The sequence below is a fragment of the Halichoeres trimaculatus genome, unplaced genomic scaffold (assembly GCF_033239565.1).
Source record: "Halichoeres trimaculatus isolate MK-OKI-2021-1 unplaced genomic scaffold, fHalTri1.1 fHalTri1_scaffold_19, whole genome shotgun sequence".
In the NCBI taxonomy this organism is placed as follows: Eukaryota; Metazoa; Chordata; class Actinopteri; order Labriformes; family Labridae; genus Halichoeres; species Halichoeres trimaculatus.
The window spans coordinates 4,952,907-4,979,023 of record NW_027437197.1 but is presented as its reverse complement, the minus strand read 5'-3'; the positions used below and the strand labels follow the sequence as shown (position 1 = coordinate 4,979,023).

At 42.2% G+C, this 26,117-nt stretch overlaps 1 protein-coding gene across 3 annotated transcripts in view; it reads left to right on the top strand.

Moving 5' to 3' along the window:
• Positions 1-26,117, top strand: part of man1a2 (mannosidase, alpha, class 1A, member 2) — a 151,969-nt gene that overhangs the window by 68,724 nt on the left and 57,128 nt on the right. For all 3 annotated transcript variants that reach the window (XM_074694550.1, XM_074694549.1, XM_074694551.1), the window contains exon 5: positions 17,390-17,508. In XM_074694550.1, the coding sequence (XP_074550651.1) occupies positions 17,390-17,508 (119 nt within the window). The remainder of the gene's footprint in view (positions 1-17,389; positions 17,509-26,117) is intronic.

Below are 26,117 nucleotides of genomic sequence, written 5' to 3'. Positions count from 1 at the left end.
GTCTGCAGAGAGGAGGAGAGGCCAGAATGGTAACAAGCGGACTGCAGCTCTGTCCGTGGCACCAGGCTCAGATAACCTTGAGTTCACTGCCCGTGCCTGTTCAGGCCGTTTTTCTGTTTTTCACTCCTTTGAGTGGAGCTGATTTTCAGCTCAGATACAAACAGCCTTTGTCTTGGGGGGAGGAGGCGGTTCAAGCAAGGATAACACACGGCTCTGTACTGGGAGCACAGTTCAAGCTGGGGGACAAAAAGCCTGGGAGGAACCTTTAACTGAAACTTACACCCTCAAACACACAAACACACAGACTCACACTCCGAGATGAAGAAATAAATGATTTATTTATAGACTGGAGGAGCAGTGGGTTAAATAATCTGCACATTTCTGAAAACGATAGCAAATCCTGTGTATGTCATCGAAAGATCACGGCTGTAAACAGTTTGTATTTGCGCTGTAGATAATATCAGGGTATAAAAGTCGAGCAAACAACAGCAAAGACTTTGTTTTGGCTCAGGGAACGGTTACTAAAGTTGCTTCTGCAAAGCTTATATGCCAACAGAAGGAGACTGATCCTCAAAGCCAGCGCAGCAGCTCTAGAGAGCTATACTAACAACTCTGCTGCTACTATAGCCAGCATCAGCAGTAACTACAGTGTATGTTGCCTGTTTTCTGGGCGATGACAGTTTTTGATAGCTGGAGCTCATTTTAACCCACACAGAGAGGAGACGGCTTGCACACAGCTTCCTCTTTGATGGAGAAGAAAATAATTAAACGAGCAGCTCGGTAAAAACCTGCACGTCTACCAACAGGTAACTGTACAGGGAACACTGGTCTCCTTTTAAACACAGCCTCATTACTGACAAGAAAACACTCTCAAGGGACACAGGTCACTTTCCATTGATCGTGGACTCAGAGTGAGCGTCGGACTCTCTATCTGGTCTGTGTTTCCGTTTGTGGTGCAGACCTGTTTTGAGGGTTGATTAGACTTACCACGAGTTTGTCATACTTTCTCCAGGCGTTCAATATTTAAAGGGGCTATGAGGAGTATGAAAGTGATCCTGAAAAAGTCTTCCTTCTAGATATCTGCCTGATCCTAATCCACACTTTAAATTGAGATTATCAGCACCAATATTTCTTGTTACAGGTTATTTTAAATTGCTACTTCTTAACTTCCATTTCAGGTTGTCTAGGACCAGATTGAGCCACGGCACGTCTAGGTCTCTATGACAACATCACTAGGGATGGGTACCTATCACATTTGAAACAATACGGTACCAATGCCCGCTACCTTGCAACCGGTACTCAACGGTACCAATTTTCAGTACTTTCTTGTGTTTATGTGGTAAAAAATATCAATTTGTTTAATAATAAAATGTTATATTTTTCAATCTAACATATTTATTCTTCAGTGTATAACCTTGCAATGCCGTGATCATAGTCATAAGGATGCATTTAGGTACCTAAACATGGTACCTTTTGATTTTATGTGAATCAGTACCCGGTACTTTTGACAGAATTCGGTCGGTACCTATAGAAGTACCTAACTCGGTACCCATCCCTAAACCTCACGCCAGCTGACGACGTTTAGTAGTGAGAAGAGTGATCAGTGTTTTTTCCTGCTAAAAACAATTTCTGTGATTAATTTTGAAGTGATGGTGGAACCTGGAGCCTAGCTGTCAGACAGAAAAAGGTTAGGAGAGCAGAAGAAAGATAAACAGGAGAGAGATACAGCACAAGCTAAAGGCTAATTAGACTTTAACTCGGGCTAAACTGTTTGTGCTAATGTTCATTCCAACCCACAGTCAGCAGTTATTCTACTGTGGTCTGTTCAAACTTGGGAGTCTATCAAAAAAATGAAGAGTGAGGTTACGTTAGCTCTGCTTACTGTCATGTTAGCCTACAGATACGTCGGAGCACCAGGCTGCCGATAGCACTACATTTAGTCGGCTGCTACAGCGTTTGCTTGATGTCACATTTCAAACCGTATCGCTACATAACTGTACTGATAAATACCTTACCTTGGCACCAGTAAAACGTTGTCTCAAACAATGAAAATTTGTTTCAATCCGATCTCCATTTCATCCCAAAACAAACTCACACCTCGCTAAAAGTAATTTACAACAGTGTGCGGAGACTCCGGGCCATTGGGATTGAGTGTGAATGATTTAAGAACAGATATCTTTTTCATGGAAAGATGGAGGCTCACGTTCCCAGATCCAGAAAGCAGAGCAGAGTTTGTACCTGATTTGTTTTTGAGTCGATGGTTTCAGGAGAAATTCAGGTAATATTTTCAGCCAACAACAGGAGCATCTGGATTGTCTGTCATCTGTTTTCCGAGCTGCTTCTCTCTGTGGGTTTAATTTGTGGCTCTCAGTGACCCGACTGGAGTCATTTTTGTGGATTTAATCTCGTCTGCACGCCGGGGAATCCGTCCCTGAGTCGACCTGGTGACTGTTTCTGCTTTATTGGTTTCTCTCAGAAGCTCGGCCGATGTCTGATGATTTTAATCTAAACTTGTAAGTGGAGATTCTCGCGCTTGTCAGCGACACGACTTTCTCCCACAGGCGGGCTGACACGCTCACAGTGAGTGAAATCACACTCTGCCTCGGGCGACTGGCCTGTTCGGACGGAGGAGATGGAGATGATGCAAAACAGGGATGAAGTGTGGACACCTGGTCTGTCTATCAGCCTGGCTCTGGAGGACTGCTCCGTCTATGATTAGATTACCTCTGTTTGTGTATCATGGTACCCTCAGAGACGGTCTGTCAGCTTCAACTTCAATTAAAGTTACAAAAACTTTCAAGTCCAAAACTTTTCAAACTGCTTTATAAATCTTTTGTTATAAATTCAAAAGATATCAACTTTTTAGCATCGAAGCGCCATTGCTCTAAACTTTTAAATGTCCTACCTAAATTTCCTCTTTCTCTTTTGATTTTGTATCCACGTAGTGCAAAGAATACTAAGTTAAACAAATGAAACGACACGTTTCCACAGCATTTTTCGATAGCTTTCCCACAGCTATCATCAGCCCTTTGTACTCTTTTCCTTTTGAAAAGTATTTTAAACAACTTCATCTCACTTTCTGTGAATCAAAGCTTTAACTTTCGGTTTCCTTACGCCGTGTTTCAGGCCGCTAATTTACCTCTCTCTAAATATCTTCAAACCTTTTTTTTTGTGGGATCAAGCAGAAGCAGATCAGTACAGACTCTGTTTGGTTTTACGCCTCATCCAGAATCCTATAAACCCACAAACCCAGATCAAATAGTGCTTTGATTCCAGCTCATCTGATCAATACTGAGTGAGGAGCGCTGTTTTCTGCAGGACTATGGGCTGTTTGTCGAAGCGTCCTTTCTCTGGCTGCAGGATTCAGGAGGATAGTGTGATAACCACACACTCAACCACTTCACTTCACTTGGCTTTTCTTTCCTCCTTGACATTTAGGTCATGTCTTCACATGATTGGCTCCTGGGCATTGCATCCATGAAGGGAGGTTGCATGGCAGGAACGTGACAGTGCAGCTATGGGTGACTACCATGAAGCAGACATGATGTGTAGCTCTGTCAGTCAGGTGGTCTGAAACCCAAGGTCCAAATCTCATACCATAAATATGAGACATCTTTTTATGGCCTTGTACAGTGTGTGACATGATGAGGCACTGTGTGTGTGTGTATGTGTGTGCACGTCTGCTTAACCTCAGCGGGAAGGTGGGGGATAAAAATCAACTCAACTGGAGCACATACACCACAAAAAATGAAAATTTACCATGTTGTTGTTATGCTTTATTCCAGACCCTTAGGTCCATATAAATGTATTAGTAGCAGAAAAACAGATAATTAATAAAAAAGAAATTAAGAAAAGAAAAACACACAAAGGGACATTTGTACCAGTGTTTCCAGTAACAGGATGTGAACCTTGTGTGTTAAGTAAGTGACATTATTATTTCCTTTTCTGGATCAACCAAACGACCTATGAATTTGTGCATATAGTTTCTAAAAACAGCATAAAATGTGGGCACATTGTTATAAACAAACATGTGACTTGTCCATCGAGGAAATTTAAGAAATATTCTGAAAGCATCATTATAAGCTACCTGTACCTTGCTCAAGGGTTTTTTTTTATCTTATTTTAAGTAAAAATTGTCCTTTTAGACTTAATTTTGGCCACATTCACCAGTCCAGAAAAAATTCTTGTTTTAAGTTATTTAAAGACAAAAGTGAGGTCTGAATTGCTTGTAACAAGTTAAAAAAATTGCCAGAGATACACCGATCGGATCCTGGTTTCGGGTATCGGCGTCGATCCAGCCCCTCATAGCTGGATTAGGTGAGGAGCGGTGGGAAAGGATCAGTCCGAACTAGACATGCAACGGTTGATCGGTACCGATTTCCTAAATTTTGGGGGATCGGTGATCAGTGATTGGTGATCAGTGATTGGCCCATCCTTACATATAAAACTGATCTTATATACCTCCGGGCAGGTCTGACAGCCAGCCTTTGTTGCTTTTGCTCTGAGACCTAAAACTCAGGACACTTTATTGGTTGTTTAAGTTAAAACATAAAGATTTTATTGTTTCACAGCTATTGTTCAATGATTTTCAATAAAATTAGATTGGAACATTGAAGGTATATGCTGTCAGTTATAAAAAATAAAAGATAAAAATTGGTTTCGGCCCAAATCGGTATCAGTAGATCAGGCTTTTTAAAGATCTGTGATCGGCCAGAAAATTGTGATCGGTGCACCCCTAGTCCAAACTTGACTCTCAGGCTAAACCATGATTTAGTCTACAGAGTATAAAATTTAACAATCAAATAGTAATTTCTGTAAATTCTGAACCAAACTATGGTTAAAAAGTAATAGTTTAAATAAATATTAGTCATTTTTGTCTTTTGCTCAAAACATTACGAGCACTTGTATCGCATCAGGATCAGTATCATCGATACCCGAAGCCCAGGTATCAGCATCAGTATCAGTATCGGGGCCAAAAAAAGCTGAATCGGTGCATCCCTAGTCTGAATGGCTCTGACTTAGAAAATAAATCAGCCAGGAACAGGAAAAAATTGCTTGAAAATTTGCTTAAAAGTACAATAACGTCTTGATACAAGTAACTTTTCTCTTGTTCCATTGGCAGATTTTTTTACTTGTTATAAGCAATTCAGCCTTTAATTTGTCTTTAAATTACTTGAAACAAGATGTTTTCTGGACTGTTCAGCTGAAAGTGGCTCATATTAAGTTAAAAAGACATTTTCTACTGAAACAAGACAAAAACACTTGATAAGATTTCAGTTTTTTCAGTGTAGCACAGGTACAGAGCGGTCATGCTCCTGCAAAGATACTCAGGTGGAGAAGGTTTGGTTTTCTGTCTGATAAGAAATTCACACACTGTGAATATTTTATTTCTGTTCTCATGCAGAATTTGTGTTTTGGTTGATTTGCTTCGGGGTTGATCTGGACAGACAGAATCTGAAATTTCGACCCATTTTTAATCAAGTCCTTGTTTAGGTGGGGTTTTTTTGTGAAAGGTTGTGTGCAGATGAATTGGAAAGACGGATTTGACTTTTCAAAAAATGTCTTAAAGAAAAAGAAGATAGAAAAGACGTGGAGCCTGCAGAGACACTGAGATGTTGTTCTGCATATTTCCAAATCAGTAGAGTAATAACGTTTTTTATCACCAAGGTGTACCAGTTGTTTCCAGCTGCAGTACTGATCCATTACAGCATAAAGATCTCACTGTGTTCACTCTCAGAACAGACTCATTGCACTGAAAGCTTCAAGCATCAATCCCAGAGTACTTCCTCAGGGATAATCTTAAACTTTATGAATGCAGCATGCCGTCAGCTGGATGCTTTTATCACTTTCCCATAAATGTAAACACTTTTAGCTCGCTTGATTCCAGTAAAGACTGTGTCTTTGTTTGGTTTTTGCAGAAATGAAAGAGCCTCTTGGATGGATTTGTCTCCAGACTAGTTGATCAGGTCTTTAGGAAGACTGTAAAAAGCTTTTCCGTGAATTTTTATGAATGTGTAGCAGTGGCTCATGCCCCGGATGCAACCATGTCATTATTTCCCCCTGAAGGTACAGCGCCCCCTAATGGCGATGGCCTGAAGTTGTCAAAAATTGCGTTCATAGGGTACGTATTTAAACGAACTAGTCCTAGGTTTTTTCTCAGATCAGCTCCAAACTTGGCGTGTGTATACTGGACACATTGAAGATTATTAATCATAATAGAATTGTTATAATTTTTGGGGGCGTGGCCACAAATGACCGCCAAAGTTGACCATTTTGCCGCTTTATTTAAATCTCAATAGCTCTCCTGTACAACGTTGGATCAGGACCAAAATTCACACACAAGTTCATTTTCACATTCTCATTCCATTTCTACCACTGATTGTGCAAACAATAATGCTCCATAGCGCCACCAAGGGGTTTAAAATTTAAGCCCCTCTGGCTACTTTGAGCTACAGGCCTGAAATTTTGTAGACATAACAATCATGCCTAGACCTACAAAAAAGTCTACTATGACCATAGCGAATTCCGAACAGGAAGTTGGCTATTTGGACGTAAACATCGGATTTTGACGATTTTTTGCCTCAGATTAAATTCGAACAATTCTTGGGTTTTTCATCAGACCAACGCCAAACTTGGCTAAACCATGCTACTTGCATTGTCAATGAAAATTGCCAAATGGATTTGTGCTACGTCATTGGGCGTGGCTACAAATGCCTGTCAAAGTTCACCATTTTGGCAGCTTCATGAAAACCTTAATAGCTCTCTAGTTCAGTGTTGGATTAAGACCAAAATGCACACAGAGGTTCAGTGTCACAGCCTCAGTGCATTTCTAACACTGCTTGCCATAACATACATGCTCTACAGCGCCGCCCAGGGGTTCAAAACTGCAGCCTGTCCAGAGCTTACAGGCATGAATTTTTTTGGGCACAAGCCTCAACCCCATAGACCTAAGGCTTTTTGCTGAGCCACGTTTTGCTGCTCATGTGGAAGCTAGTACATGCTCCGATTGGCGCTGCTTGCAGCTTTAATCTCTGTATGTTTCCAAACTCATCAGCAGCTCCTCATTAAAATATCCTGTTACTCAGAGCATGTTTCTCTGGTTAATCGTTATATCACGAGACACAACACATCAAGCATTTTCCCTTCTTTCCTTTAGTCCCTGTGACCGTTCAGGTAGGGGGTGGAGTAGGATGAGAGGTTTTTCTAACAATCACTTTCAAAATGACCTGAAGGCCAAAAGCTGCTTTCTGTATGAGGGACGCAAAGAGAGGAACCAGAGATGAGGGCTTGGTAAGGGGAAAGACAAAGAGAGGAACACAATCGCTCAGGTCAGAAAGGTTGTTTACAAATGCTGGTATTAAATTCACCTCTCGGCTAACCTCTTTCCTCTCTGTTGTCCAATCTAGTCCAGGTTTCAGCCCAGAAAGGAGAAAAGTCAGGTTTTTATAGTCAAGTTTCAAGCCTATACAGGGCTTCGTCGTCTCATAGTTAAGTGAATTATCTTCCAGAGGCAAATAATCAAACCAGAATTCAAATGATTCATGACCAGATAAAAGCCCGTTGCCTTGTTTTGAGCCATTTCTTGGCTCATTTGTCGAGCAGAAAGGAAACCGTGGAGAGAATTGAATTCTGCTCCCAACAAGACGTCAAATTTCCCTCAGAACTCCTCGACTTTGCCCTCCCTTCATCCCCTTCTTTCCTTTCAGATTAAACTTTCAGCAGGGGTGCCAGTGCCAAATTGGACTGCAGGAAACAGGAGGATTTGCCTGCTGCTGAGTCCAGCAGGAATGTGCATAAGCCCCTCAGATGGGGCAGAAAAAAGAGGACGTTTGATGAAAAAACATTACCTTGTAAGTTCAGACCCACTGGGTTCAGTTTTTCTGTTGTCTAAAAGCCAGATGACAACAAAGGCTGGGGTAAAAGTAGCAACACAGAGTCTTTTTGGAGTCACTACCCACAATGCAGCTCTGCCTAGCTCTGACACTGCAAGGATTTATTTTAATATTGATAAAAGCAGCAGGTATTGACTCGAGGGAGCTGAAAGGTAGCTGCTTAGAAATATTCAGCTGGGTCGTGTTCATTGAGTCACTTCCTCCTGTGATTTATTTACAGTTTTAAAACCTTTACATACATTTAAAAAAGAGCCTTATATCTGCAGTGTATCTGTTCGGAAAATGTGCAGTTGATTCTGTTTTTAACACGTTAAAAAGTCTTATCTTCTGCTTCGTTATCGTCCGTAGTTCAGTCAACAACAGGCGGTACTCTTACACGAACCAGATTGTGAGGGCAGTCAGATCAAGAGGAAAGCAACACCAGTAATGAAGTGGCAAAACACCAAATACTCTGGCGAATTCAGAGAGGGAATTTGGCCCGAGCACAGAAAGCCAGAAACTTGAAAGTGAGAGAAAAAACAGGAAGTGATGAGAAGAGGAAGATGAAGCAAATAGACCAGTCGGGGACAGAATAAGCGCTCAGATATTCAGCTCACGAGGAAGAGCAGCAGCTTTAGCCAAAACAAAATAAATCAGCCATCTTCTTTTGGCTCAAATTTAACATTTGATAGATTACCTTTGATCAATACACATAATTTCAGTTTTGGATGTTCCAGTCGATGGATGTTGTGTTGGATTTGAGGAACTTTCACACCTTTCTCACCTCCTCTTCCTTCACTCTGTCAAACTTACTTTGCTTCATACCCTCACTTTTTCCTCCCACACCTCTTTGATCAAGTCCCATTAATCTGTCGTCTGCATGGACCTAATTTAACACCCCGCATCAGATATTTTCATGTAAGCTAACGCAGAACATGTAAAGGAAAGGCAAATTGGACTTTTCAAAGTCTAGACTGCAGTGAGACTGTACAAAAGGAAACAAGACGGCAATTACCTCCACAGTTACCTCCTCTCAGGGCAAATATTCTCTGTTGCAGTCAGTTCGGGGATAATTCAGGCGGCTTCTTTTGGTTTCCTTTCCATGGAAAGAAGGATGTAAAGAAGGAGGTAATTTCTTTTTGCTTTGCTTTGATGCATTTATAGCAGCGTGAATTGATGCCAGTTCAACTGTACTTTTGTAAAAAAAAAAAAAAAAGTGAAATATAAAGTTTATAGTTTGACCCATGTCCCACCTGTTTCAATTACAGAGGTGGCTTTCAGGGCACAGTCACTCGGGGCATCTGAACCGTGCGGCACTCTAGCACAATTTACTTTGGTTAAGTTACTTTTTAGTTTAGTTACTTTTTGGTATATATTAGGTTGTTTTAGTCCTAGACGGCCCTCTCACGTGCCCGCCATTGTTAAACACGATTGTGGAGAAAGGTTGCACAGATTACGCATCAGGTATAACACGCCATGTCCTTGATGGGTACCTGTGTTTGTGCTCCCGCATGAAGTGTACCGTCCCAAAGCAGAGAAGTGTACCGTACCAGAGCAGAGAAGTGTACCGTGCTAAAGCAGAGAGGTGTACCATGCAAAAGCAGAGAAGTGTACCGTGCCAAATCAGAGAAGTGTACCATGCCAAAGCAGAGAAGTGTACCGTGCTAAAGCAGAGAGGTGTACCATGCAAAAGCAGAGAAGTGTACCGTGCCAAATCAGAGAAGTGTACCGTGCCAAAGCAGAGAAGTGTACCATGCAAAAGCAGAGAAGTGTACCGTGCCAAAGCAGAGAAGTGTACCATGCCAAAGCAGATAAGTGTACCGTGCCAGAGCAGAGAAGTGTACCGTGCCAGAGCAGAGAAGTGTACTGTCCCACACCAAAGAAGTGTACTGTGCCAAAGCAGAGAAGTGTACCGTCCATAAGCAGAGAGGTTTACTGTGCCAGAGCAGAGAAGTGTGCCGTGCAAAATCAGAGAAGTGAACCGTGCCAGAGCAGAGAAGTGTACCGTGCCAGAGCAGAAATGTGTAACGTCCCAAAGCAGAGAAGTGTACCATGCCAAAGCAGAGAAGTGTACCGTCCCACACCATAGAAGTGTACTGTGCCAATGCAGAGAAGTGTGCTGTCCCAAAGCAAAGAAGTGTACTGTGCCAGAGCAGAGAATTGTACCGTGCCAGAGCAGAGAAGTGTACCTTGCGAGAGCAGAGAAGTGTACCGTGCCAGAGCAGAGAAGTGTACCGTGCCTGAGAATGGCACTCTTGTGATCACATTGGCCAAACAAACAGGACTTTAGTGCTGAAGCGTGCCTGGGTATGGGTATTGGTTAACTGCAGTGCCAACGGAAGGGATGTATGGAAGTATACATTTTCGTTCATAAAGGGAGGAGAACCGAGTCTTAAGACCTAGACTGCAGTCACCCAGCAGGGGTGCTCTAGAGGATTTGGTATCACTCATGGTAGCTGTTGATTGTTTGAAACAGTGTGAAGCTGAAGTGTAAGAGAAACACAACATTCAAAGTTTATGAGAAACTAAATCTCAGTCGTTGGATATTTTTTTTTTATCTCTTTTATTAAATCTTTTATTCAGTGGCTCACTAAGAGGTCACTGGTTCTGCACAAAAAAAAATAACCCCAGACCTTATCCTCACTTGTCTTCTCAAGACCTTTGTCTGAGCAGCTTCTCCAAAAGAAATAACGAGGTCTCCATCTTTATTCCAGCTCTGAATCTGAGTCAGACCTTGCTGTGAATCTGTGTATTACCATGCTCAATGTGCTGTATCCTTCATTGTAGAAATATTATATGAGCTCTACAGAGATTTCCACAGTCCATACAGCCTGTGGATTCAGCGGTGTGATTCATCCTAATCCCTACTTGGCCTGCAGTGCTGGTATTATGTCGGACATATTGTATATACTGTAGGTCTACCAAGTGTGGCATTGAAATTCAAAACTTAGCCAAGGTACCCTTTGGTTGTCGAACTCTTTGCCACACAGATATTCTTCGCCTCTAACTTTAACACAAACTAAAGATGTCTCACAGTTTTCCTGCTCTTTGTGCGGATGACAGAACGCCATGAAATGACTTTATCCCTGTTAAAGTGAGCGCAGACTGGGGCCCATTGGCAGCCGGCCTGGAGACGGGCACTCGGGCTGGGGTTTAGCTGAAGAGCTCATGTAGCGCAGAAGGCCCAGTTTGACCAGTAACCCTCTGAGGCAGAAAAACAGAGCACAGCAGATGTTCCAGACGGCTGCCAAAGAAGTTGGTAACCAGTTGTTCACTGCCAGCCAGACTGGGCTGAATTGGCCCCGGGTTGGCTTTGTTTATCGCCGCTGGGCTCATTACAAAACAGGCTGAAAGGCCACGGCGGACTGCGAGCAGCAGAGGAGGAGGAGATGGGGCTGAAGTCTGCAGCATAATGTTTACAAAACTGTGTAGCAAGCTGTGACGGAGAGTTACTGAGGGCAGCGTTCACAAGAATAACACCACAGCTCTCCTATTAATGTTTTTAATCAGTTTGAAGCTAAAGGTGCGTCAGATTGGCTCAGTCTGACGGTAAGAAAACACGCAGGAAGCAGCTAAGTTATGGAAACCACTTAATGCTGTTTCACAGACTTTGTGGGTAAACTATGATGGATTGATCTGCAGAAATTAAAGGCACAAGCGTGCAGAAGAGGGAAGGGGTCGAGTGAAGCATGATCGTAAAGGCTGAATGAGACCGAGAAGGAGGCTACGAGCAGGATGTGGAGTGATTACATTAAAGGAAATCTTTAAAAAAGCAACATCAGTGTTCTTGCAGCGAAACGCTGACCTCTGTTTCTCTGCTTTCATCAACACAAAGACTCCAGAAATCCTGCAACATGCTGGAAAACACAACATACAGGACATAAACATGCACACACAAGCTCTTCATCATGTCGCAATCTCTGGAGCTGACAGTTTACATGACAGAGAGAAAGCAGGCTGAATAATGACATCACGTTTTCCTTCCTCGTGGGAATTCATAGCGAAGAGCTCTGAACGCCGTCGACTGATGGAGCTGCTATCCAGACCGAGACGGGAGTGTGACCCAGAGAGCAGAGACACAGGAGGGCAGTGGGAGATTAAAACAGATGAAAAGAAGAAGTCGAAGAGTGGAGAGTTCAGTTGAGGCGTAAAGAGGGTACACCAGGGTGTATCTGTGTCAGGAGAGAAAGAGGAAGTGTGTTCGAGTTTTCACCTGAGGGTGTCTGCGTGTGTGCATGAAGCTGTGGCGATAATTCCCAAAATAAATCAACCTCATCCTGGCGAATTTGTCTCAGATAAGCAGCACCTGGCAACCCTAAAGCCCTCTCTTGGATGTGCCAAATCAGCTACATTTGATGCAGTTGGCAGTGTATGAAAGGAAGCAGGCAGGCTGGTGCAAACAGACCCAAACAGACTGTGTTTTGTGGACGAGGAGGATGATTAGACAATACAAGCCCAGATATGAAAACTTTGGGCAGGTAATGCCAGCTTTGATACGCGGAGGAGGATTAGACGCAGAGAGGAAAATGCTCAACATAATGAATTCATGAGCGGGAAATGCGAGGACTGAAGGGTAAAGGGAGAATTTGTGCGTCAGTGTTTGAATGTGGCGTTTAAAGATGCAAAGATTGAGATTAAACACAGTTAGACAGTGATGAATGAGAACAAACAGATGGTTAGGTAGAAGGAGGAGAGGTAGCTGGAAAGATGGAGAGGTGGAGGCTGTTTCAGGGTGATCACAAGGTTACATCCAGACATGAAAGAGAGAGCTCAGCTTCTCAAGGTTTGAGAAAAATACTCAGAAACAGTCGAAGAGGGAGAACTGCAGGTTCAACTTTGAAGTGTTTGACTGAAATTAGACGTAAGGGAGGATGATAAAGGGATGAAGGAGGTGAAGAGGGGTCAGTGGGGAGTTGTTAATGACCACAAGGCTGAACCACAGCCAGTTTGCAACCCAAGAAGATGAACTCTACTCTCAAAAACTTCAGTGTTAGGAGTTTTCAGCTCAAAATAAACTCCTCTGAAAGCATCGTGTCTCATCAGAAAAGTGAGCAAAATGACCCCAGGTGCCAAGATTAGATAAAAAACCAGTTAGCTAAACTTTGGGTAACATTAAGAAACTTAAAGATGACATTAATTGGGCCCATTGTGGCTGCCTGTTACAGCAGCTGCCTTTTTCTTGTCCATTTCTTGTGATTTTATCCATCTCCTTTTCGTTATTTTTGCATTTCGAGTGGATTGTTACTTTGTATGGCTCATTTGTTGGTCGTGGACACCACAGTGTGATATTTCTACTATTTTTGCTCCTGTGTTTGTCTGGAGATCCCAATGTAACCATGGCTGCGTTGTTGTGAAATCAGACGTTAGCACCCTGTAGCATGTCAATGCTAACTGGTGCAAGGCCAGATGTTTCCCCACAAGGTGAGGAGAAGGAGGTGAGGACGACGTGCTGGTTCTCAGGTGTGAGCTAAGAAGTGATGACATGGACCTGTCCTTCCATCCATCGTTATTGGGAACATAACATCTATCTCCAATAAGATGGACGAGCTAGCTGTGCTAACCCAGCAACAGAGGGAATACCAGAGGGCAGAGTAGCATCATGCTATTCTCAGACATGGCTAACGGAGAAGCTCGGTCCTGGACCCTGTGGAGGTGGAGGCTGGCTGACTGGACAATGATGGACAAGCTGTCAGCATCTATTTTCTTATGGAGCTTGTCACACTTTCTATACACTTCTTACTTTTGTTTTTCTTGATAGCTGCTGTGACTCCTCCTGAATTTCCCCTGGGGGATAAATAAAGTATTTTTTATTCTATTCTATTCTAAACAAACGGGACCATTAGTCCTCTTGTCTGTTATGGAAAGTCCCATTTGGGGACTTTATGTCATAATTAGGGGAACCTACTGGTAAACCCAATCAAACAAACTTAAACTGTGCATGTCCACCACACATTAACAGCAATAATCCTGGTGAGGAATTGGGATTTTATTACAAGAATACACAAACGGCTGTTATCAGGAAGTCAATCAGGTAAACAAAGAGAAAGAGAAAGTTCGGCGATCTTTAACAGAGTAAATGTGTGTGATGTTTACGAGCATACAGTAGAAAACTTCAATAGTTAAATCTGTAATATGAAAACTGCTTTGCAAAACAAGTGCTACAGCAGTGCCCCAAGAATCTTAATGAATAACTCTTAAAAAAGTTTACGAACTCCAACATTTCACCACACACATCTTGGAAGAACTCAAGACATATAAAAGCAAAGAGGGAATCAAACTTATAAAACTCATTGTTAGTATGAACCGTCCGTTTACCCTGCTAAGAGCTGGTCATGCATTCAGGCCCAGGTAAATACCAGCACAGCAAATTGAAATCCTTCACTGATATGGGATGCGCTTTCAACGCCACGGTCATAATGCATTCAGAGTCCGTTCCACAAAACCTTGACATCAGATGAGCATCCTCTGACCACAGAGCAGCGACAGGCCTCCTCTCCTCCGCGGTGTCACGTTGCTCTGAATGCCTGAAGCGTACCTGTAGGTGATGGAAGTGACAGAAGGGAGGAAGATGGGGGTTGTGTGGTGCAGCAGAGGGGGCTCCGCTCCACCAACAGCCAGGCCAATCTGTCAAGATCCGGCAGGCGGCCAGGGCACCGCTATCAGCCCGCTGCCTGAGTGCGGTGTATTTTTAGAGTGATTTAGAGGTTCCTGTCTATAATGATAGTACCGCTGCAGCTCCTGCATGAAGCCGGGCGCTCTGCTTTTGAATGGACTCAGAGATAAGACGGGACGGCGGGGAGGCTCAGGAATTCCAACAGAGCTCGCTGGAGCTGATATGAAAGCAGGAGGGACTTAAAGGGCCGGGCCACTGCCTTTAAAACAGGGGTACGTTTGAAGCAGGAGTAGAGTGAGAGTTTCATTTTGACACTATGCTGCACGGACCTCGTTTTTATGCAATACATGCAGTGACCCAGCTTCAGAAGGTTCAAAACTGCAGTGATTAGTCTGTTTTTGTAAAACTAGGACTAAAAAGTGCTTTACTTTGGATGCAACCTTCCTTGATGAGTTTCATTCTTCCTAAAATGGCAGAATAACCTCTAAAGTCTGTGGTGAACAACTTTCTTGGAAATGAAGATACTTTGCGGGTTTACGAGGTTGTTCACTGTTGATTTGAACATTGTTGAGTTTTTGTGCTGAGCTGGTTTCAGATTTATGGGCTCTTAAAACTGGCCTGTGATCTAGGGCTGCTCTTCTTTCTCCTGAAACAGCTTTGTTTTCTAAATATATTGACCAACTAGGGATGGAATGATTCATGAAAAAAATCCAAACTGTTTGACTTTCCTCACTTGGTTCGGGGCGCGTGTACTTTGTTCGGTTTCTGTTTTATTTTTTCTTTATTTTACTCAGTTTGAAGCGAGGATGTAGCTCCGATTATACGCATGCTTAACTTGAAGCTAAGGAGTACTGCAGGACACTTTGAGGGGAAGTGTGTGTGTTGTCTTCATGTGTAGAGTCCTGCTGTCTGGGAGCACTTTAGATTCAGTGTGAGCTCTGATGACAGCGGTTAGAAAGTGGAGGATAAAACCACGACTAAGTGTTGCCGACTTAGAGACTTTGTCGCTACATTTAATGACTTTTCAGACCCCTCTGGTGAGTTTTTTTATGAAGAAAACTTTTGCGACTTTTCTTGAGTTTGGAGAATCTGCGGTTAAATTGTGTGTTGATCTCCTCAATGGTCAGACAGCTGCATTCGAATACGCAAATGTGTGTCTCATTATGGTCACTTCTGCTGATCCCCAGCTCAGATAAAGGAGGAGGGTTGATATTTAGACATAAACAAATATGAATGAACATAAGAAAGTTAATTTGTAGTTCTAAACATATTCATGATGTTGTGTTTTACCTGCTTTCTGTCTCTCCCACGTTATTTCTCTCTCAGAGTCCATGACAATTTCATGCAAAGGGATTGTTCTGCAAATTAGACAGCAGTGTCATTTAGTGGCTTTTAGTGACTTCTGGGAGATCCAATAGTGACATTCCTTACTGAGGAGTTGGCATGTTGAAAGTAGCGATGTTCACTCAGCTTTAATGATGTTTGAAATGGGAAACAGCCTCATTCTTTCAGGTTTTTCATGAATATACACGACAGAATTGATTAATAATAATCTGTTAATGGTAGATTATTAGGGTGTATGGTAATCTGGGGTGTTAAAAACAACAACAATGTACACCGAGCCGAGCCGAACCGAACAAAAGTCTTTTGACCCAAGATGTCAGGTCTAGCTATTGAAAAGCTGCTGAATTTGATCATTTACTGTCTTAATCCGTCACATTTGAAATGCTAATTCCCCCCTGATACCCAAACCATGACTCCAGCCCATTAAATTATAATTAAGCAAATGATCTTTTTATGAAGATGTGAGATCTCTGATATTTTACCTCCGTGCTAATTGGCCTGATTTCTTAACACGCAAGAAATCGACCCAGTTATGTCACTTTCAGTCCAGCTGAAGTCAGAGGATGGAGACTAGCTGAGGCCTGTTTTAATCCCATTATGGGATGCAGGCTGGTAAAGGTTATTTATCATGTAATGAGTTTTAACCTTTATCTATAACAGTTGAACTTTGCTGTCACACTTTTGGTAGCTCCATCACAGCTGCAGCTTTTCTCTACATAAATATTATTCCAAAAGATATTGGATTTTAGAAGTCTGAGAATTTAAGAGTTTCATCTGCACTCATCAATGCAACTCTGCAATAATCCTGAATATTATTCATGTGGTAATAGTATATTATAGAGAAAAAGTTAGCAAGAAGAATGAAGAAGTTGCTTCTCAGAGATGTAATGAGGGTAAAGATATCGATTATGTTTATCAGAAAAAAAAAAATTTGAAGATCAGAAAGAGGCTTCTCTTGTCTCTAGTGGTGCTGATTTGCTCATTTCAGTTCATTTTCTTTTTTTATTCATGCACAAAAACCTCCAAACCACTTCACGTCTCCCCTCTTTCATATTTTATTTGTCTCTTTGGCTCTTGCCACAGACTCCCCACTCTGGTCTCTTCGCTCAGCAGCTCCTCTGAGAGTGTTGGACGGGTTGGAAGAGGAGAGATGGATTGATTTTCTGGTTAGCTGTAACTTAATGAAGCATCCAAGTATTTCTTTATCCCTCTGTGCAGCCAGAAAGGAGGGAAGACCAGTACAATGTCACAGTGCCCACTACTGGTCAGGGGTATAATCATGCTGCTATTCACTTTAAATCTTAATTTTCTCCTCAAATCAAACCCCTGTGCCACCACTTCCAACTTAATCTCACATTTTAAAAACCATCTAAGTCATATCTTATTTGTCAGCGCTTTAAATGTCTTACTTTCTCCTTCACAAATTAGATCCATTGTGTTTTGTGATTACTTTTCCTCGCACAATTCCCTGAAGAGCGAGCTTTTTTTGTGTGAAGCAAATTAGTTCATGCGTGACTGGAGCAATTAATCTAATTTGTTTTTATCCTGTGTCTCTGTGCAGGAAATTCCCAACTTGGAGCAAGCATCGTGGATGCTTTAGACACCCTGTACATCATGGGTCTGCACGATGAGTTCAAGGACGGGCAGGAGTGGATCGAGCAGAATCTGGACTTTGGTGTGGTATGTATTTAACAAACATTTTCTTTCTGACAAACTGGTGGTTGTTCGTCTTAGTGTCAAACACGGCACTCACTTTTTACCTCTCCTCATCGTCTCTTTTCTCTGATAACCAACACCTCTTTCTCCCCGTCCATTTTTATCCATTTTCACTTCCAATCTCCTCTCACACTCTTCCTTAACAACCTCTTCCATCAGAACTGCAGCTCTCCTCATTTATTTCTGTTTCGGTCGTCCTCCTCCATTACTGCCTTCCTTCTCCTCTATTTCACCTGTCAATCACCTCCATCCACTCTCCGTTCCTCTGTTTCTTTTTTTATGTGTGCAGAAAACTCCTGCTGCTGTCCTCTTCATCCGAACTCATGTTTCAGATTTTCATTTTTCTGCCTTAGTTAAAATCTTTCCTTCTTGTATTTATCCGTCCTTCTTCTTAGCTCCTTTCTATCCATTTACCATCCATTAAATCCTTATACTCTCTCTTCTATTTTACCTTCATCTTTTTCTTCTTCATTCTCCCTCTTTTTCATTAGAGCTGAGCTGTCATCCCCTCTTTTGTCCCCCTTTTCCCCTTGAATTTATTATTCCATCCGTGCCCTTTCTTTGCCCTCCCTTCACTCGTTTTTTTCTCCCCTTACCTACTTTCCTCCTGCTCCAATGTCTGACGCTCGAGCTTGTTAGTCCCCTCACTGAACCAATCACAGGACAGTGTTAGTGAACATCTCATAGGATCACAAAAAATTTAGAAAAATTATTTTTTTATTTTTTTATTTGATCATGAGCTCATTTTTCATTGGTTTGAGATTTTTTATTTTTATATTATACATTTACACTCACCGGCCACTTTATTGGGAACACCTTGCTAGTTCCAGTTATACCCCCTCAGAGAGTTTGGTCCATATTGACATGATAGCATCACACAGTTGCTGCAGATTTGTCGGCTGAACATCCATGATGAGAATCTCCTGTTCCACCACATCCCAAAGGTGCTCTATTGGATTGAGATCTGGGGACTGTGGAGGACATTTGAGTACAGGGAACTCATTGTCATGTTGAAGAAAGCAGTCTGAGATGATTCCAGCTTTATGACATGGAGCGTTATCCTGCTGGAAGTAGCCATCAGGAGATGGGTACACTGTGCTCATAAAGGGATGGACATGGTCAGAAACAATACTCAGGAACGCTGTGGACTTTTTTTTTTCTTCTTTTTTTTCTTTTTTTTTTCTTTTTATTTATTCATTTATTTTTTTATTTTTTCTATTTTCTTTCTTTGCTCCTTTTTCTCTCTTTTCGTCTTTTTTCTTTTTCCCCTTTTTTCTTTTTTCTGTCTTTTTTTCCTTTTTGTCTTTTGTCTTTTTTCTTTTTTTTCCTTTTTCTCTTCTTTTTCTGTTTCTAATTTTCATTCCCCCCCCCCTTTCTTTTCCTTTTTTTCTTTCTTTTTTTTCTTTTGTCCCCCCTTGTTTTTATTTTTTTTCCTCTTTTTTTTTTTCTTTTTTTTTTTCTTTTTTTCCTTTTTCTTCTTTTTTTTTCTGTGGACTTTAAACCATGCTCAGTTGGTACTAAGGGGCCCAAAGTGAGCCAAGAAAATATCCCCCACACCATTACACCAGCAGCAGCAGCCTGAACCGTTGATACAAGGCAGGATGGATCCATGCTTTCATGTTGTTGAGGCCAAATTCTGACCCTACCATCTGAATGTGGAGCAGAAATCCAGACTCATCAGACCAGGCCACGTTTTTCCAATCTTCTATTGTCCAGTTTTGGTGTTGCTGTGTGAATTGTAGCCTCAGTTTCCTGTTCTTAGCTGACAGGAGGGTCACCCGGTGTGGTCTTCTGCTGCTGTAGCCCATCTGCCTCAAGGTTGGACGTGTTGTGTGTTCAGAGATGCTCTTCTGCAGACCTCGGTTCTAACCAGTGGTTATTTGAGTTACTGTTGCCTTTCTATCAGCTCAAACCAGTCTGTCCATTCTCCTCTGACCTCTGGCATCAACAAGGCATTTTGTCCCACAGAACTGCTGCTCACTGGATATTTTCTCTTTTTGGGACCATTCTCTGTAAACCCTAGAGATGGTTGATGGTTAAAATCCCAGTAGATCAGCAGTTTCTGAAACACTCAGACCAACAACCATGCCACGTTCAAAGTCCCTTAAATCACCTTTCTTCCCCATTCTGATGCTCGCTTTGAAATAGAAAGTGAGATCTTTGACACCTGCGGGTGAAGAAAAATGTGAAAGGATCTTTAAACGTGAAGCAGATTGATCTTCATGTCGTGTTATTGGGAACTTTCTCTGTAGCAAAGATTTCAGGCCCTGTAATAGGAGAATAGAGCTCCCGTACAAATGAAAATAGCATCAACTGTATTCATTTAGTGGAAGTGTTGAAGTGAAAATTTTGCACAAATGTGATTTTTCCAGCACAGTGATATTGAAAATACCTCCAGGAGCAGCAGCTGTAATAAAACCTGCCTCAGCAACAAACAGTGGTGAGTCGTGCCTCGTGAACAAAAAAAGGTTGAGCGTTATAAAACCTGAAACGGATCCAATAACAATGACAGGAGTTTGAGACGGTGATAAAACCTTGCAGATGTGTTTGGATGGAGTAATGAGGATGAGATGAGGGAGAGGAGAGGAGGGACACTTGGCTTACACAGGAGAGGGATGGAGAGATGAGATTAGAGGGCGGAGAAGTGAGGAGAGGATGAGACATGAAGCTCCTGTTAACGAGCCAGAGGAGGAGGAGGAGGAGGAGGAGGGGGGAGGGAGGTGTGATGCTCTGTTTTCATTAACAGCCTGGTTTGATGCTCTTATACCTGCATGCATTACACAAATTATTCCAGCGTTAGCTCGAAGCTCCTTTAACATTCATGAAAGGTTAAGGTAGCTGAGGCTGACTCACAGCAATATGGCCACGGCTCCGCTCCGACTTCTGCTCAGGCCTTTAACAAAACAGGTAATTCGCCCGCTCGCAGGGAGCAATACTTTTCAGACCTGCAGTGGCCTGGCAGCGTAATTGGCAGCAAAAGTGTTATTAAGCTTGGCCCTTGTGAAAATCAAAGATTTGTTGAAGCCAAAGGTTTCCAGCCTCTTCAGCCAGAGCCGTGAGGCAGAAAGAAATGCAAAATCTGGATTTCCATTTGGGAGATTAAAGACACCACTCATCATCAGGGTCTCTTATTTCTCCTCTCCAGTGCGTCCACTTTCCAAACATTACTCTGAGCTTCACTGTGACCCTGTTAGAGCTGCTTTCACCCAAATGATGGAGATGATTTTGCACTTTTTTGACTTCATCAATGTATACTTTAAGATAAGGACGGACATTGGATCATTTAAGCAGAAGTTTAAACTCGAACAGTGTCATGGTGTACTCAGGAAGTTCATGGAGTCTGCTGGTAACCAACATGTAATTGGTAACTTCAGAGCATGGGTAACTTATTCATTCAGTGGCTTTTGGAAGCAGAAAGAAAAAAAAAAAAACATACAGCATGTTTCCTCCAAATTCTGCTTGCTTTACATGGCACCCCAGACATGTTTAGGGCACTTTAGCGCACATTTCTGCCACCAGAGAGGGCAGTTTATTATATTTTAACCAGCCAAGAGGTCAGTTTAGTGGGTTTTGTCAACTAGAAGGGCACTTTAATGCACATTTTGGCTCATGTGGCACATTAGTGTGCCATTTGGGCCCAAGATGGCACTTTAGGAGGCAATATACAACCCATGAATGCACTTTATCTGGCAAGAGGGCACATTAGTGAGCCGTTTCAGCCGATGATAGCACTTAAGTCTGTGTTTTGGAACCAAAAGGGCACATTAGTGCATATTTTGGCTCATATGAGGACACATTAGCGCACCATTTGGACTCATGGGGGCACATTTGGACTCCAAAGAGGGCACTTCAGTGTGTGTTTGGGCTCCTAGAAAGGGCACTTTAGGGTGCTATTTGGTCCAAAAAGCTCTATGACAAGCCATTTTTGGCCCTAGTAGGCACTTTAATGTGTGTTTGGGCTCTGAAGAGGGCACTGTAGTGCATGTTTCAGTTCATGTGAGGGCACATTAGCGCGGGCCCAAGATTGCACTTTTACATTGTAGCTCACAAGAGGGCACATTAGTGAACCAGTTTGGCCCATGAGAGCACTTAATCATGTGTTTGGGCAACAAAAGGGCACTGAAGTGCATATTTTGGCTCATATCAGGGCACATTAGCGCACTAATTTGACTCATGCACACACTCTAGCATACGTTTGGGTTCCAAGAAGGGCACTTTAAAGTGCTATTTAAGCCAAAAGAGCTTTCTTACATGCACTTTTGGCCCAAGAGTGCACTTTAATTTGTGTTTGGGCTCCAAAGAGGGCACTATAGTGTGTTTTGGCTCCTTTAAGAGGGCACTTTAGCACTCAGTTAACCTCCCATGAATGCACATTAGCTGCATTTTTGCTTACAAGAGGGCACACTAGTGAGCAAGTTTGGCCCATGAGAGCACTTAAGCATGTGTTTCGGCAACTAAAAGGGCACATTATTGCATATTTCAATCATGTAAGGGCACATTAGCGCCATTTTGACTCATGAGGGCACTTAAGCATTTGTTTGGGTTTCAGGAAGGGCACTTTTAAGTGCTTTTCAAGGTAAAAGAGCTCTTCAACACATAATTTTGGCCCAAGAGGGCACTACAATATATGTTTAAGCTCCGAAAAGAGCACTATAGTGTGTTTTGGCCCTTATGAGAGCACTTAAGCATATGTTTGGGCTCTGAACAGGGCACTTTAGCATTCTATTTTGGCCCAAGAGGACACTTTGGTGCAACAATTTGTCCAATTATTTTAGAGTAACACTTATATAATTTATAAAATCAATTTTATGGTTGTTTTTTTTTTTTTTTTTCTGCATTGTTATGGATCTTGGTGCCATTTGGGGGCCACAATTTCGTTGCACTTGTCGCAATGACAAATAAAGTTCTATTCTATCTATTCCCATATTTTGCAGATGCTTTCCTGGAACATCAGGCTAATTAGTTTGGGGTAAATATTTTCTCATTCTGCTCTGTTCCCAAAGAGCCTGAATGTTTCTGCAGCCGGTCAGACCCAAGAAGAAGAAGTATAAATGAACTGAAATAAGTCTGCGAGCAAATTTGCCATCAACCCCTGGTGGAATATAAAATATTTACCAAACATAAGACAGCAGGCGCTGACATTTGAACCACTAACTTTTTGTCTGAGTGTGTATGAATGAGCTAAAGGTCTGTTTAAAAATAGATCCATCATACATAAATGAGAAAGAGTGTGTTTCTGCTGTCTGATGCTCCTCTGTTTGGCTCAAATCACCCTTAAATAGTCCCTCATGCTTTAACAATTTAATGCACTTTTTGTGTGTGTGTGTGTGTCACACCCTCCTCTCACTTCAGCCACCCACCTGCCACCACCACATCCACCAGCTCCACTTCTACTGAATGATTTAACAGCAGCCATGTCGGCTCGAGCCAGGCAGTGAGTCATTGTTGGAGTCTCTGGTGTCCTGCTGGGGCCCCCGCTCTGTAGCTGCCCTTACATGATGGATGTGTCGGTGTGAGGTCCGCAGCCTGCCTTCGCCAGGCTCAGAGATCCGCCAAATTAATGGACTCTGTTAACAGACGCATTAATAACCCTGGTTAAATCGAGGATATGATCAGAGGAGGTACGGCAGAGATGGAGAGATGAATTAATCCTGGCTGTCAGATCACTCTGCTCGACCAGGTTTAATTATAAAGAAGCAAGAGTTCCTTTTCTCTGAGTTTTATCTGCCTGAAAATGTCGGATGTTAAATATTTGATGTTGCACTGTTATTCTGGACATAAAAAGCAGAGTTGTCGCAAAAATATCCCCTTACATTTTCTCACTCTGAGCTCTCATGATCCCTACACGCTGGATCTGTCAGATTGAGACGATCAGACGCCCCCTCTCGCATCTTTCCCCCCTGTCCCCCTTTAGCCCTCTGCTGATGGTGAGAGACATTTGACAGCGACTTCCCTGATTCTGTGTGTTCTTCTCTCTTGTCAAAAGTCATGGGAGGATTTAATATTTTAGCGGAGTTGCCTGGATGACATATTTTTCAGCTGTTTCCCCCTCGAACTTCAAAGACGATCATCCTTTTATTTCATGCTGCAGTGAAGCATTTGAACCGAGCGTTGTGCTTCCTACACACCACATACTCTAACTGAAAAAACAGAGGTGTTGAAGGCTTTTCACTTATTCAACAGACTTTTGTGTTCTTCTTCTATTCAAGCACAACTTTCTTAGCAAACTGTATGAAAGAGAAGTTTGTAAAGAATGAATGCAAAGGGTTTTTTTTGTGTGTATTGACCTCTAGTGGATAAGTTCAGCCTGAGAGGAAACCTACAAGTATAAAGCTGCAGAAAAAATACAGCAAACACAACATTCAGAAGATGATAAAATGGTTTATATAACTGTACTGGGAGGCTTCTCTTCTTTCTCTGATAGTTGGGTTTTAATATCTCAGCTAAATTAAGAGCAGGCTGAGTCAGAGAGGAAGTTTCAGATAGAGAGCTGAGACCGTCAGAGAGAGCTAAAAGTTCACAAGTTTGTGTCCCTCAAGTAAAGGAAGTAAAGGAAGTCAAACTTTATTCGTAGAGGAACAGACACACAGTGCAAAACGTTTACAAGAGGAAAACAGTTAAAGAGTGACAGAAAATCTCTGTCAGATCAGTTGGTAAAAGCTTCTACTTTTCAGATTTTTGCAAGAGCTGAATACAAACATGTCTCTGGAGTTGTTCTCATCTTCTTTGCTGGTCATTAAACTATGTCTCCCTTAGATCAGTTTCCAGGACTGTAGCAGGACTTGACCTGTGCTCTCCTATCCTTTGCTCCTTTCTGAGTGACAGCATCTTTGTGTTTTATCCTGAGACATACATCACTCAGTTTCTCTCAAGGATGCAAGTGTGTCGACCGTCACATTCTGCTTTACATCTTTCCTTCAGTTTCTCCCCAAGAAATCAACTTTCTCACTAACGAATCTGATTTACATTTTACCAACAAAAGGCATTCAAAAGGGAAATTCAGGAGTCACAGCAGCAATCAAGAAAACAAAAGTAAGAAAGTGTATAGAAAGTGCAAAAAGCTCCATAAGAAAATAGATGCTGACAGCTTGTCCATCATTGTCCAGTCAGCCAGCCTCCACCTCCACAGAGTCCAGGACTGAGCTTCTTCTTCATGTCTGTGAATAGCATGATGCTACTCTGCCCTCTGGTATTCCCTCTGTTGCTGGGTTAGCACAGCTAGCTCGTCCATCTTATTGGAGATAGATCTTACGTTCCCAATAACGATGGATGGAAAGACAGGTCCATGTCGTCACTTTTTAGCTCGCACCTGAGAACCAGCACGTCATCCTCACCTCCTTCTCCTCACCTTGTGGGGAAACATCTGGCCTTGCACTAGTTAGCACTGACATGCTACAGGCTGCTAACAGCTGATTTCGCATGTAAACATTGCAGCCATGGTTACATGTAGGATCTCCAGACGAGCACAGGAGCAAGAATAGAAAAAATATCACTGGAGCTACAAAAAGTTTGGTGTTCATGACCAACAAATGAACCATACAAAGTAATGATCCACTCCAAATGCAAAGATGATGAAGAATAACAAGAAACAGACAAGAAAGAGAGAGCTCCCAGGTGGCACCTAGCAACATAATATAATAATGATATAAGCATAATATAATAATTGTTTGCACCATTAGCCATGTCTGTGAATAATATGATGCTACTCTGCCTTCTTGTATTCCCTCTGATGCTAGGTTAGCACTGCTAGCTCGTCTGTCATATTGTAGATAGATTTTGCATTCCCCATAATGATGGTTGGAAGGAGAGGTTGATGTCAGCCTTAGCACGCTGTCCTGGCCACCTTCTCCTCAGCTTGTAGGGAACTTTGGGCCTAGCACCAGTTAGCATGCTACAGGCTAAAGTCTTGTGTGTAAACAATCTAATTATGGTTTCATGTAGAATCTCTGGACACACACAGGAACAAAAGAAAGTAAAAATACCACTGTGAACGTAGCCAGTTTGGTGTCAATGGCAAATAAATGAGCCATACAATTTAATTACAAGCTCCAAATACAAAGAGAGGTAAAAAGAAATGGAAGAAAAAAGAACAACAAAGTGAGAGCGACTTTAACAAGATGACTCACCAATTCTGAAATATGTAAATACAAGCAAAATCAATAGTTCAATCAGTAGTGACTGGAAAAGCAGCTGATAGTTGTTGGTGGACAAACTGAAGCATAGCAGAGACGGACCAGGGGTGGATCTGGTGGAAATCCGGGGTAAAAAGTTTGGGCCTAAAAGAGTCTTGGATGGATTCTTCAAAATTAATGATCGATTTTATACTTGATTGAATCATGTCAGCTGATTTTAAACTTAGTAAACTTTTAGCTCACTTATGCCAAATCCATTTCTGAGAAAATCCAGCACAGAACCAGTTTTTGTGGACCCCATCAAAACACGCAGTTACAGCAGGGACAGATTCCAGTTTGGATAAACAACAGTGATCACATCTGACAGGAAGTGCACAAAAAGAAATGACTTCCAAGACGGGCTGACAGATTGCTGTTTATTCTGCTGAGTGCTGGATATTA